At 42.0% G+C, this 13,634-nt stretch overlaps 1 protein-coding gene across 13 annotated transcripts in view; it reads left to right on the forward strand.

The window, feature by feature from the left end:
- LOC110502458 (uncharacterized) overlaps positions 1-13,634 on the forward strand; it is a 56,296-nt gene that overhangs the window by 24,894 nt on the left and 17,768 nt on the right. For all 13 annotated transcript variants that reach the window (XR_016490049.1, XR_016490053.1, XR_016490050.1 and 10 more), the window contains 2 exons: positions 8,986-9,128; positions 10,412-10,565. Coding sequence is in view for 6 of the 13 variants with exons in the window: in XM_090213251.1 (XP_090069377.1) it covers positions 8,986-9,128; positions 10,412-10,565 (297 nt within the window). In the remaining 7 variants the exon portion in view is untranslated. The remainder of the gene's footprint in view (positions 1-8,985; positions 9,129-10,411; positions 10,566-13,634) is intronic.

Here is a 13,634-nt window from a genome sequence, read left to right on the forward strand (position 1 = left end):
AAACTTCTGACTCACTGGGAATGTGATGAAAGAAATAAAAGCTGAAATAAATCATTCTCTCTACTATTACTCTGACATTTCACATTCTTAAAATAAACTGGTGATCCTAACTGACCTAAGACAGGGAATTTTTCTACGATTAAATTGTGAAAAACTGAGTTTAAATGTATTTGTCTAAGGTGTATGTAAACTTCTGACTTCAACTGTACGTGATCGGATAGAATCCCTGGCCCTGGATTCATATATAAATACTTAGCAAGTGTATTTTAGCTAGCTAGGTACCAGTGGGACAGGATGTGACTGATGCTCTCTCTCTCCTTCCTCTTTTCATTACTAACTCATTACAACAGCATCAAACTTTAATGAGACACTCTCACCCAACGCACATGCACCAAAACCCTTGCAGGCCTTAATAAGCTAACAGACTTTTTTAGATACATGAACACTATTACGAGTAGGATTTATTGTTTTGTTTAGCCTTCCGGTGAAGTCACATGAATATGAATGTAGCTCTATACTGTGATGGTATATGGAATGGTGTATGGTGTATGTATATATGGTATACTGTGATGGTATATGGAACATGTCATGAAGGGTACATGTTTCCCCTGAGCTGTGAGATTGGGCCCGCTGGGCTACTGTAGAACATGTGAACGTCACTACCAATTAACTAGATCTAATGTTTTACTCTCTGTCCCATGCGGCTTTCTCCTCTCTTCTACTCTCTCGCGCTCTCTCTCTTTCTCTCTCTCTCTCTCTCTCTCTCTCTCTCTCTCTCAATTCAATTAAATTCAAGGGGCTTTATTGGCATGGGAAACATGTGTTAACATTGCCAAAGCAAGTGAGGTAGATAATATACAAAAGTGAAATTAACAATAGAAATTAACAGTAAACATTACACATACAGAAGTTTCAAGACAGTACAAATGTCATATATAAATATATATATATACAGTGTTGTAACGATGTACAAATGGTTAAAGTACACAAGTAAAATAAATAAGCATAAATATGGGTTGTATTTACAATGGTGTTTGTTCTTCACTGGTTGCCCTTTTCTTGTGGCAACAGGTCACAAATCCTGCTGCTGTGGGATTTCACCCAGTAGATATGGGAGCTTATCAAAATTGATCACAAATCAACAGGTCACAAATCCCACACTGTGGGATTTCACCCAGTAGATATGGGAGCTTATCAAAATTGGATTTGTTTTAGAATTATTTGTGGATCTGTGTAAGCTGAGGGAAATATGTTTCTCTAATATGGTCATACATTGGGCAGGAGGTTAGGAAGTGCAGCTCAGTTTCCACCTCATTTTGTGGGCAGTGAGCACATAGCCTGTCTTCTCTTGAGAGCCATGTCTGCCTACGGCGGCCTTTCTCAATAGCAAGGCTATGCTCACTGAGTCTGTACATAGTCAAAGCTTTCCTTAATTTGGGGTCAGTCACAGTGATCAGGTATTCTGCCACTGTGTACTCTCTGTTTAAGGCCAAATAGCATTCTAGTTTGCTCAGTTTTTTTGTTAATTCTGTCCAATGTGTCAAGTAATTATCTTTTTGTTTTCTCATGATTTGGTTGGGTCTAATTGTGCTGTTGTCCTGGGGCTCTGTGGGGTGTGTTTGTGTTTGTGAACAGAGCCCCAGGACCAGCTTACTTAGGGGACTCTTCTCCAGGTTCATCTCTCTGTAGGTGATGGCTTTGTTATGGAAGGTTTGGGAATTGCTTCCTTTTAGGTGGTTATAGAATTGAATGGCTCTTTTCTGGATTTTGATAATTAGTGGGTATCGGCCTAATTCTGCTCTGCATGCATTATTTGGTGTTTTACGTTGTACACGGAGGATATTTTTGCAGAATTCTGCATGCAGAGTCTCAATTTGGTGTTTGTCCCATTTTGTGAAGTCTTGGTTGGTGAGCGGACCCCAGACCTCTCAATTCAATTTACAATATGAAGATAATAAGAATCAAAATTGTCAACGGGACAACAGTAACAACAATAATCAAGGGTCAAAATAACCATACATTGAACAATAACAATAAGCACACATAGAGGACATGTGCAGGTTGATTGTTCTGTCAGACACTGTCCCTCATCTTTTGGCAGGCAGCAATGTAGTGCGCTGCCAACCCACAGCTCTCTGCGTCCTCCCCCAACAGCACGGGTAGCCTACTCTCATCAGAGAGGTCTTTGAAACCTTGAATAAGGGTTTGGGGGCATTATTTTAGGAAATTTTCTATTTTCTAGCTCCGTCTCAGGTTCTGCTGTTGTACAGTGGTTGCACAGCCTTTCCTCTACAGGGAGCCAGATTTTCCTGTGTCTACCCTTCTCAATGGCAAGGCTGTGCTCATTCAGCCTGTACATTGTCAAAGTTTTTCTAAGGTTTTGATCAGTAACCATGGTCAAATAGTTAGGCACGGTGTACTGTCGATTTAGGGCCAGATAGCACTGCATTTTGCTTTGTGTTTCCTAATAAGAAATTGAGTTTTGTTTTGACTGTGTTGTAATTTGGTTTATTCTGAATGATTGTATGTTCTGGTCCTGAGGCTTCAGTGTGTAAGTAGAACAATTTTGTGAACTCAGCCCCAGGACCAGCTGGATGAGGGGACTCTTTTCTTTGCTCAGCTCTTGGCTTTGCAGGGCTTGGTAATGATATGAGGGGGTCACTGTATTTTAGATGTTTCCAAAACTTAATTGCTCTTTTTGGAGTTTTTATTGTTCGTGGCTATTGGCCTAATTCTGCCCTGCATGCGTTGTTTGTAGTTTTCCTCTGGACATGTAGGAGAATCTTACAGAACTCAGCATGCAGGGTTTAAATGGGGTGTTTGTCCCATTTGATGAAATCTTGTTTTGCAAGTGGACCCCACACATCGCTGGCATAAAGTGCAATTGGTTCAATGACACATTAAATTAGTTTAAGCCAAATTTTTAGGTATTTCAATTTGAATTGGCTTTTTAATGGTGTAGAATGCCCTGCGTGCTTTCTCTCTCAGTTCATTCACTGCCTCATTAAGGTGTCCAGTTGAGCTTATTTTTAAACCTAAGTAAATGTAGTGTGTGTACAGTACTCTATATATTTTGTACCAATTGAGAACTTTGGTCTAATTCCCTGAGATCTGGATCTTCTCTGGATAATCATTATTTTTAGCCTTATTTTAGCAGGTCCAGGCTCTGCTGTAGGCCATGTGCTGTCGGTGACAGCAGGCATAGGTCATCTTTGAAGAGTAGGTATTTAACCTTTGAATTGTGGAGACTAACACCACGGGCTGAGGATTTTTCTAGAATAGTGGTCAATTCGTTGATGTAAATATTGAAGAGTGCAGGGCTCAGATGACAACCCTGGCGAAGGCCCCGCCCCAGGTTAAAGAATTCTGTTCTTTTCTTGACAGTTTTAATGCTGCACGTATTGCCAGTATACATGGATTTAATTATGTTGAATGTTTGACCCCCTACACCACTTTCAATAACTTTGTAGAACAGTCCTGTATGCCAAATAGAATCAAATGCTTTTTGGAATTCGATAAAGCAAGCGTATATTTTGGTATTATTTTTGGTGGACATGTTTATCTGTCAGGGTGTGTAGGGTGTAAATATGACCAGTCGCGCGATGTTTTGGTATAAATCCAAGTTGGCTTTTACTCATTGTGCTTATTAAGGAAGTTTAGAAATCTTACATTTATAAAACTACAGAAAACCTTCCCCAGGTTACTGTTCACACAAATGACTCTGTAATTGTTCGGGTCAAATTTGTCTCCGTTCTTAAAGATTGGGATTATGAGTCCTTGATTCCAGATGTCAGGGAACTAACCTACACTCAGGATCAAATTAAACAGTTTTAATATGGCCAATTGAAATTTTGCACTAGTGAGTTTGAGCATCTCATTTAGGATGCCATCAGGTCTGCATGCCTTTTTAAATTTGAGAGCCTGAAGTTTCTTATTGAGCTCCTGGTCAGTAATAGTTTAGTTTCTTATAGAGATCCTGGTCAGTAATAGTTTAGTTTCTTATAGAGCTCCTGGTCAGTAATAGTTTAGTTTCTTATAGAGATCCTGGTCAGTAATAGTTTAGTTTCTTATAGAGCTCCTGGTCAGTAATAGTTTAGTTTCTTCTAGAGCTCCTGGTCAGTAATTGTTTAGTTTCTTATAGAGCTCCTGGTCAGTAATAGTTTAGTTTCTTATAGAGCTCCTGGTCAGTAATTGTTTAGTTTCTGATAGAGCTCCTGGTCAGTAATAGTTTAGTTTCTTATAGAGCTCCTGGTCAGTAATAGTTTAGTTTCTTATAGAGCTCCTGGTCAGTAATTGTTTAGTTTCTTATAGAGCTCCTGGTCAGTAATAGTTTAGTTTCTTATAGAGCTCCTGGTCAGTAATAGTTTAGTTTCTTATAGAGCTCCTGGTCAGTAATAGTTTAGTTTCTTATAGAGCTCCTGGTCAGTAATAGTTTAGTTTCTTCTAGAGCTCCTGGTCAGTAATAGTTTAGTTTCTTATAGAGCTCCTGGTCAGTAATAGTTTAGTTTCTTATAGAGCTCCTGGTCAGTAATTGTTTAGTTTCTGATAGAGCTCCTGGTCAGTAATAGTTTAGTTTCTTATAGAGCTCCTGGTCAGTAATAGTTTAGTTTCTTATAGAGCTCCTGGTCAGTAATTGTTTAGTTTCTGATAGAGCTCCTGGTCAGTAATTGTTTAGTTTCTGATAGAGCTCCTGGTCAGTAATTGTTTAGTTTCTGATAGAGCTCCTGGTCAGTAATTGTTTAGTTTCTTATAGAGCTCCTGGTCAGTAATAGTTTAGTGTCTTATAGAGCTCCTGGTCAGTAATAGTTTAGTGTCTTATAGAGCTCCTGGTCAGTAATAGTTTAGTTTCTTATAGAGCTCCTGGTCAGTAATTGTTTAGTTTCTTATAGAGCTCCTGGTCAGTAATTGTTTAGTTTCTTATAGAGCTCCTGGTCAGTAATTGTTTAGTTTCTTATAGAGCTCCTGGTCAGTAATTGTTTAGTTTCTGATAGAGCTCCTGGTCAGTAATAGTTTAGTGTCTTATAGAGCTCCTGGTCAGTAATAGTTTAGTTTCTTATAGAGCTCCTGGTCAGTAATTGTTTAGTTTCTTATAGAGCTCCTGGTCAGTAATAGTTTAGTGTCTTATAGAGCTCCTGGTCAGTAATAGTTTAGTTTCTTATAGAGCTCCTGGTCAGTAATAGTTTAGTTTCTTATAGAGCTCCTGGTCAGTAATTGGGGAGTCCAGTGGATGTTGATTGTCCTTTATAGCTTTTTCTAATCCATTCAACTTCTCATGAATTTGCCGTTGTTCTGCGTTTGTGTCAATTTGAACGGTGTTGTAGAGGGTTTTAAAATGGGTTGTCCATATGTCACCATTTTGTACCGATAATTCCTCTTGTTACGATTTTTTTCGTTTTTTCCAATTTTTCCAGAAGTTGTTTGTGTTTATGGACTCCTCAATTAGTGTCTCAATTGGTTCTGAGTGTTACGTTTCTAGAGTTTTAAAGTCTCACAGTAATGAAGGCGTAATTCACCATTATTTGGGTCTCTGTGCTTTTTTTTACTGCTAGATTGATGCCTTCTTTACTGTGAGTGAATGTGGTCTGAATATATAATGAATGTGGAATGAATATATAGTGAATGTGGAATGAATATATAGTGAATGTGGAATGAATATATAGTGAATGTGGAATGAATATATAGTTGATGTTTTGTACTGCTGTGAGTGAATGTGGAATGAATATATAGTAAATGTGGAATTAATATATAGTGAATGTGGAATGAATATATAGTGAATGTGGAATGAATATATAGTGAATGTGGAATGAATATTTAGTGAATGTGGAATGAATATATAGTGAATGTGGAATGAATATATAGTGAATGTGGAATGAATATATAGTTTATGTTTTGTACTGCTGTGAGTGAATGTGGAATGAATATATAGTGAATGTGGAATGAATATATAGTGAATGTGGAATGAATATATAGTGAATGTGGAATGAATATATAGTGAATGTGGAATGAATATATAGTGAATGTGGAATGAATATATAGTGAATGTGGAATGAATATATAGTGAATGTGGAATGAATATATAGTGAATGTGGGATGAATATATAGTGAATGTGGAATGAATATATAGTGAATGTGGAATGAATATATAGTGAATGTGGAATGAATATATAGTGAATGTGGAATGAATATATAGTGAATGTGGAATGAATATATAGTGAATGTGGAATGAATATATAGTGAATGTGGGATGAATATATAGTGAATGTGGAATGAATATATAGTGAATGTGGAATGAATATATAGTGAATGTGGAATGAATATATAGTGAATGTGGAATGAATATATAGTGAATGTGGAATGCAGAAAGTTATCTAAGATTGTTTCGATATTTTGGTTACAGGTTGTGCTGTTTTGCACCCATCTGTATGCAATCTCTCCTCTCTCTCTCTCTCTCTCTCTGTCTCCCTCTGTCTCTCTCTCTTTCTCTCGCTTTCTTTCTCTCGCTTTCTCTCTCTCTCTCTCTCTCTCTCTCTCTTTCTTTCTCTCGCTTTCTCTCTCTCTCTCTCTCTTTCTTGACCTCTTTCTTTCCTTCCTTCCTTCCTTCCTTCCTTCCTTCCTTCCTTCCTTCCTTCCTTCCTTCCTTCCTTCCTTCCTTCCTTCCTTCCTTCCTTCCTTCCTTCCTTCCTTCCTTCCTTCCTTCCTTCCTTCCTTCCTTCCTTCCTTCCTTCCTTCCTTACTTCCTTCCTTCCTTCCTTCTTTCCTTCCTTCCTTACTTCCTTCCTTCCTTTCTTTCTTTCTTTCTTTCTTTCTTTCTTTCTTTTCTTTCTTTCTTTCTTTCGCTCTCTCAATATTGGAGGAGTGCTTTAATACTGTGTGTGTGTGTGTGTGTGTGTGTGTGTGTGTGTGTGTGTGTGTGTGTGTGTGTGTGTGTGTGTGTGTGTGTGTAGGATAATGTCAATCTGTAGTAGTGATAAATATTCATATTTCCTGATAGGCTATCATAGGCTGTCTGAAAGACAATCCCCATGTGTTGACATGGTAGCGTTAATTTATAAGCGTTTGGGTTTGCTTCAAGTTGCTCTTAGATCAGTAGCTCACTGAAACAATGTTGACGGTAAGAACAGCTGTTGTGAGTTGGTGGTGTTTTATCACATTTCAGTGTCTCTAGTCAGAACAGTAGTTTCAGAGTGGTGTTATTTCAGTGTGTGAACGGGGTGTTATTTCAGTGTGGTGTTATGATACTGAGGCACATCGCTGAGCGGTGACTCACTGTAACTTCTTAGACATGCTGACCCTCCCTCCCTCCCTCTCTCCCTCCCTCCCTCCCTCCCTCCCTCCCTCCCTCCCTCCCTCCCTCCCTCCCTCCCTCCCTCCGCTGTCCTGACTGTAGCCAATCACTAGCTCAATGAATGTTTTTCTTTTAGCAGGAAGAATAGAAGGTCCAATACATAGAGAAAAAGGGGGAATGTCACTGTTTTGCTCTCTTGTATCACCTTAGCTTTTATTAAAATATCAGTGTTTGGGTCTCTGGGGCAGCAAAACAATCATGACTGTAGCTTACTCTAACGCCACCTTCTGGAGAGAGGGAGAAATTCTGAGCTTTGTTCGCTAGCTAGGTTACAATGTTTCCAACGTTGACATGCATGGATGTCTTTGTAAATTAATTCCATGTGACTGAATTTATAAATCACACTGTTTCATGGTATTCAGAAAGCTTTGTAAGCAGGTTGAGAGGTTGACTTGTTGTCTTGTTTAGTAAATGTCAGTGCACTAACATTGGAGCTCTAAGTGCACTAACATTGGAGCTCTAAGTGCACTACATTGGAGCTCTAAGTGCACTAACATTGGAGCTCTAAGTGCACTAACATTGGATCTCTAAGTGCACTAACATTGGAGCTCTAAGTGCACTACATTGGAGCTCTAAGTGCACTACATTGGAGCTCTAAGTGCACTACATTGGATCTCTAAGTGCACTAACATTGGAGCTCTAAGTGCACTAACATTGGAGCTCTAAGTGCACTACATTGGATCTCTAAGTGCACTACATTGGATCTCTAAGTGCACTACATTGGAGCTCTAAGTGCACTAACATTGGAGCTCTAAGTGCACTACATTGGAGCTCTAAGTGCACTAACATTGGAGCTCTAAGTGCACTACATTGGAGCTCTAAGTGCACTAACATTGGAGCTCTAAGTGCACTAACATTGGAGCTCTAAGTGCACTAACATTGGAGCTCTAAGTGCACTAACATTGGAGCTCTAAGTGCACTACATTGGAGCTCTAAGTGCACTACATTGGAGCTCTAAGTGCACTACATTGGAGCTCTATCTTGTATAGTGACATTTCTTCCTGACCAATGTTACATCCAGTCTCAAAAACCACATTCTATTAACGTTCAGTAATAAACATTTTATGGAATTTGCAAAGTTTGCTCACCAGGTATTAATCATAACTCCCACATTTGTAAAAGGTTAGTAAAAATAGTTATTTACAAATTATGAAAACACTTAAAAATGATGTATTAATGATTCAAAATTAGTTATTTGCCCTCCTGTATTATACCATTTGTGTCAGTATGAACAAACTACATGCTCTGTGAAAACAGACGTTGAGCCATGGATTTCTGTTGCACTGTATGAGTATTTCCACTAGATGGCGCTCTTGTATGCTGCACAGGCCCAGAGACATCTCTGAAGCAGTTCTTATGAAAGTAAACATACGATAATAGCCTTAGGCCTGGTTTCCAGGAGCAAGATTAGATTAAGCCTGTAGATACTCACTGACTAGAAAACAATGGAGATTCTTCATTCAAAGTGCTTTTTAGTCCAATCTGTGTCTGGGAAACTGGCTCTTAAAATAAAAAGCACCTGAGAATTTATAGCTGAGTGGTCTGAAGAGGTGTTGTGTTTCCATGGTAGACTATATGTTTTTAACCATCTATAATTCTGTTTTTAACCATGGTATAATTCTGTATTCTTTCCTTCTCAGATGAGCCCTGTGAAGATCTGAAACCACATAGCAGCCCCAGCCTGAGCCCCAATATGGACAACGAGATCACCGCCAAGGAGAGAGGAGTACTGGAGGAGAATAACGAAAAGGAGACGATGGACAGATATCAGGAGGAGGAGGAGGTAGAGGAGGAGGAGGTAGAGGAGGAGGTAGAGGAGGTAGAGGAGGAGGTAGAGGAGGTAGAGGAGGAGGAGGAGGTAGAGGAGGTAGAGGGAGAGGAGGAGGAGGTAGAGGAGGTAGAAGTAGAGGTAGAGGGGGAGGGGGAGGAGGTAGAGGTAGAGGAGGATGGGGAGGAGGAGGAGGAGGATGAGGTAGAGGAGGTAGAGGTAGAGGGGGAGGGGGAGGAGGTAGAGGTAGAGGAGGAGGGGGAGGAGGAGGAGGTAGAGGAGGTAGAGGAGGTAGAGGTAGAGGAGGAGGGGGAGGAGGAGGTAGAGGAGGTAGAGGTAGAGGTAGAGGAGGTAGAGGAGGTAGAGGAGGAGGATGAGGTAGAGGAGGTAGAGGTAGAGGTAGAGGGGGAGGGGAAGGGGGAGGAGGTAGAGGTAGAGGAGGAGGGGGAGGAGGAAGAGGAGGAGGAGGATGAGGTAGAGGAGGAGGAGGAGGAGGTAGAGGAGGTAGAGGAGGTAGAGGTAGAGGAGGAGGGGGAGGAGGAGGAGGTAGTGGAGGTAGAGGTAATAGAGGAGGAGGAGGAGGAGGTAGAGGAGGTAGAGGAGGTAGAGGTAGTAGAGGAGGAGGAGGTAGAGGAGGTAGAGGAGAAGAAGGAGGAGGAGGAGGTAGAGGAGGTAGAGGAGGAGGAGGAGGTAGAGAAGGAGGATGGTATTCATTGATGTTATATTTTGGTGGTTTATAATCATCTGGCATGTTTCTAACACTATATGGCTCTTGACTTTGTATCCAGTTTTTAGCCTTGTACTGTATATATTTTACTCTTGTTTTAATCTATATCTTAATCTATAGCTTAATGTATATTTCATGTATATTTAATGTATATCTTTTACCCTTGAATTTTAATCTGCTGCTTTTTTAAAGGACATTTCTCCTCAGGGATTAACAAAATACCTGTCTAACTATGGGCCTTTCTAGCTCAGACAAGGCTTACTTACTTCTTACCAATCTGATTAACCAATAAGGCCCGAGAGGGTACCACGGCTAAGAGCTGTATCCAGGCACTCCGCGTTGCGTCGTGCTTACGAACAGCCCCTAGCCGTGGTATGTTGGCCACATATCACATACACCCGAGGTGCCTTATTGCTATTATAAACTGGTTACCAACTCAATTAAAGCAGTAAAAATAAATGTTTTGTCATAGCCGTGGTATACGGTCTGATATACCATGGCTTTCAACCAATCAGCATTCAGGGCTCGAACCACCCAGTTTATAACACTGTATATTTCTCTATATAACTAGGAGGAGGAGAAGGGTAGGAGGGAGCAGCTGGAGCCTCTGTCTGAGGAGCAGGAGCTGGAGAAGTTGAGGAGTCAGGTGCTGCAGCTCCTCCTGGAGTTAGAAGGGGCCCGGGAGATATCCAACAAACACCAGGAGGCTTTCCACGAGCTGCAGGGTAAGCGAGAAGTCCACGTGAAACCGCTAGCTAGTTATCTGTGGTGCATTAGCAGTGGCATGCGACGGTCACGCTATCTCCCCTGAGATCGCCAGTGAGAGACTAGTCTCTAGGTCTGTCCTCGGTTCTTTGTAAATGTTTATCTCAGACAGGATCAGTTCCTCATCGTCCCTGAATAGAGAGCTGCATCATCGTTCTGGAAATGATGAGATAGTCAAACTGACTAAGACCTTAGTACTGAGGACATAGTAAACACACTAAGACATTAGTACTGAGGACATAGTGAACACACTAAGACCTTAGTACTGAGGACATAGTGAACACATTAAGGCCTTAGTACTGAGGACATAGTGAACACACTAAGGCCTTAGTACTGAGGACATAGTGAACACATTAAGGCCTTAGTACTGAGGACATAGTGAACACACTAAGACCTTAGTACTGAGGACATAGTGAACACACTAAGACCTTAGTACTGAGGACATAGTGAATACACTAAGGCCTTAGTACTGAGGACATAGTGAACACATTAAGACCTTAGTACTGAGGACATAGTGAACACATTAAGGCCTTAGTACTGAGGACATAGTGAACACACTAAGGCCTTAGTACTGAGGACATAGTGAACACATTAAGACCTTAGTACTGAGGACATAGTGAACACATTAAGACCTTAGTACTGAGGACATCAAATCAAATCAAATCAAATCAAATCAAATCAAATCAAATTTTATTTGTCACATACACATGGTTAGCAGATGTTAATGCGAGTGTAGCGAAATGCTTGTGCTTCTAGTTCCGACAATGCAGTAATAACAAGTAATCTAACTAACAATTCCAAAACTACTGTCTTGTACACAGTGTAAGGGGATAAAGAATATGTACATAAGGATATATGAATGAGTGATGGTACAGAGCAGCATAGGCAAGATACAGTAGATGGTATCGGGTACAGTATGTACAAATGAGATGAGTATGTAAACAAAGTGGCATAGTATAGTATAAAGTGGCTAGTGATACATGTATTACATAAGGATACCGTCGATGATATAGAGTACAGTATATACGTATGCATATGAGATGAATAATGTAGGGTAAGTAACATTTATATAAGGTAGCATTGTTTAAAGTGGCTAGTGATATATTTACATCATTTCCCATCAATTCCCATTATTAAAGTGGCTGGAGTTGAGTCAGTGTCAGTGTGTTGGCAGCAGCCACTCAGTGTTAGTGGTGGCTGTTTAACAGTCTGATGGCCTTGAGATAGAAGCTGTTTTTCAGTCTCTCGGTCCCAGCTTTGATGCACCTGTACTGACCTCGCCTTCTGGATGATAGCGGGATGAACAGGCAGTGGCTCGGGTGGTTGATGTCCTTGATGATCTTTATGGCCTTCCTGTGACATCGGGTGGTGTAGGTGTCCTGGAGGGCAGGTAGTTTGCCCCCGGTGATGCGTTGTGCAGACCTCACTACCCTCTGGAGAGCCTTACGGTTGAGGGTGGTGCAGTTGCCATACCAGGCGGTGATACAGCCCGCCAGGATGCTCTCGATTGTGCATCTGTAGAAGTTTGTGAGTGCTTTTGTTGACAAGCCGAATTTCTTCAGCCTCCTGAGGTTGAAGAGGCGCTGCTGCGCCTTCTTCACGATGCTGTCTGTGTGAGTGGACCAATTCAGTTTGTCTGTGATGTGTATGCCGAGGAACTTAAAACATAATGACCACACTCAGCTCAATGCGTGCTGAGTTCAGTCTCAGTTGTCTACTCTAGCAGGCTCTCCAGTTGGGCTGGTCTGTGACTGACAGGCTCTCCATATGGGCTGGTCTGATACTGACAGGCTCTCCAGTTGGGCTGGTCTGTGACTGACAGGCTCTCCATTTGGGCTGGTCTGTGACTGACAGGCTCTCCAGTTGGGCTGGTCTGTGACTGACAGGCTCTCCATTTGGGCTGGTCTGTGACTGACAGGCTCTCCATTTGGGCTGGTCTGTGACTGACAGGCTCTCCATTTGGGCTGGTCTGTGACTGACAGGCTCTCCATTTGGGCTGGTCTGTGACTGACAGGCTCTCCAGTTGGGCTGGTCTGTGACTGACAGGCTCTCCAGTTGGGCTTGTCTGTGACTGACAGGCTCTCCAGTTGGGCTGGTCTGTGACTGACAGGCTCTCCATTTGGGCTGGTCTGTGACTGACAGGCTCTCCATTTGGGCTGGTCTGTGACTGACAGGCTCTCCAGTTGGGCCGGTCTGTGACTGACAGGCTCTCCAGTTGGGCTGGTCTGTGACTGACAGGCTCTCCAGTTGGGCTGGTCTGTGACTGACAGGCTCTCCAGTTGGGCTTGTCTGTGACTGACAGGCTCTCCAGTTGGGCTGGTCTGTGACTGACAGGCTCTCCAGTTGGGCTTGTCTGTGACTGACAGGCTCTCCAGTTGGGCTGGTCTGTGACTGACAGGCTCTCCATTTGGGCTGGTCTGTGACTGACAGGCTCTCCATTTGGGCTTGTCTGTGACTGACAGGCTCTCCAGTTGGGCTGGTCTGTGACTGACAGGCTCTCCAGTTGGGCTGGTCTGTGACTGACAGGCTCTCCATTTGGGCTGGTCTGTGACTGACAGGCTCTCCAGTTGGGCTGGTCTGTGACTGACAGGCTCTCCAGTTGGGCTGGTCTGTGACTGACAGGCTCTCCAGTTGGGCTTGTCTGTGACTGACAGGCTCTCCATTTGGGCTGGTCTGTGACTGACAGGCTCTCCATTTGGGCCGGTCTGTGACTGACAGGCTCTCCATTTGGGCTGGTCTGTGACTGACAGGCTCTCCAGTTGGGCTGGTCTGTGACTGACAGGCTCTCCAGTTGGGCTGGTCTGTGACTCCACTGCCACCGTCTCACTATAAGGACAAATGAGATGGATGTGGTTATCTGTCCAAAGAGAGAGAGATAAATAAATATACTGTACATAATAAACATAGCATTACAAGACATGGGTAATCAGATATAATAATATCATCTAATTTCAGCAAAAAAAAAGAAACGTCCCTTTTTCAGGACCCTGTCTTTCAAAAATAATTTGTAAAAATCCAAATAACTTCAC

Source organism: Oncorhynchus mykiss, chromosome 2, assembly GCF_057628025.1.
Source record: "Oncorhynchus mykiss isolate SJ-2025 chromosome 2, ASM5762802v1, whole genome shotgun sequence".
Taxonomy (NCBI): Eukaryota; Metazoa; Chordata; class Actinopteri; order Salmoniformes; family Salmonidae; genus Oncorhynchus; species Oncorhynchus mykiss.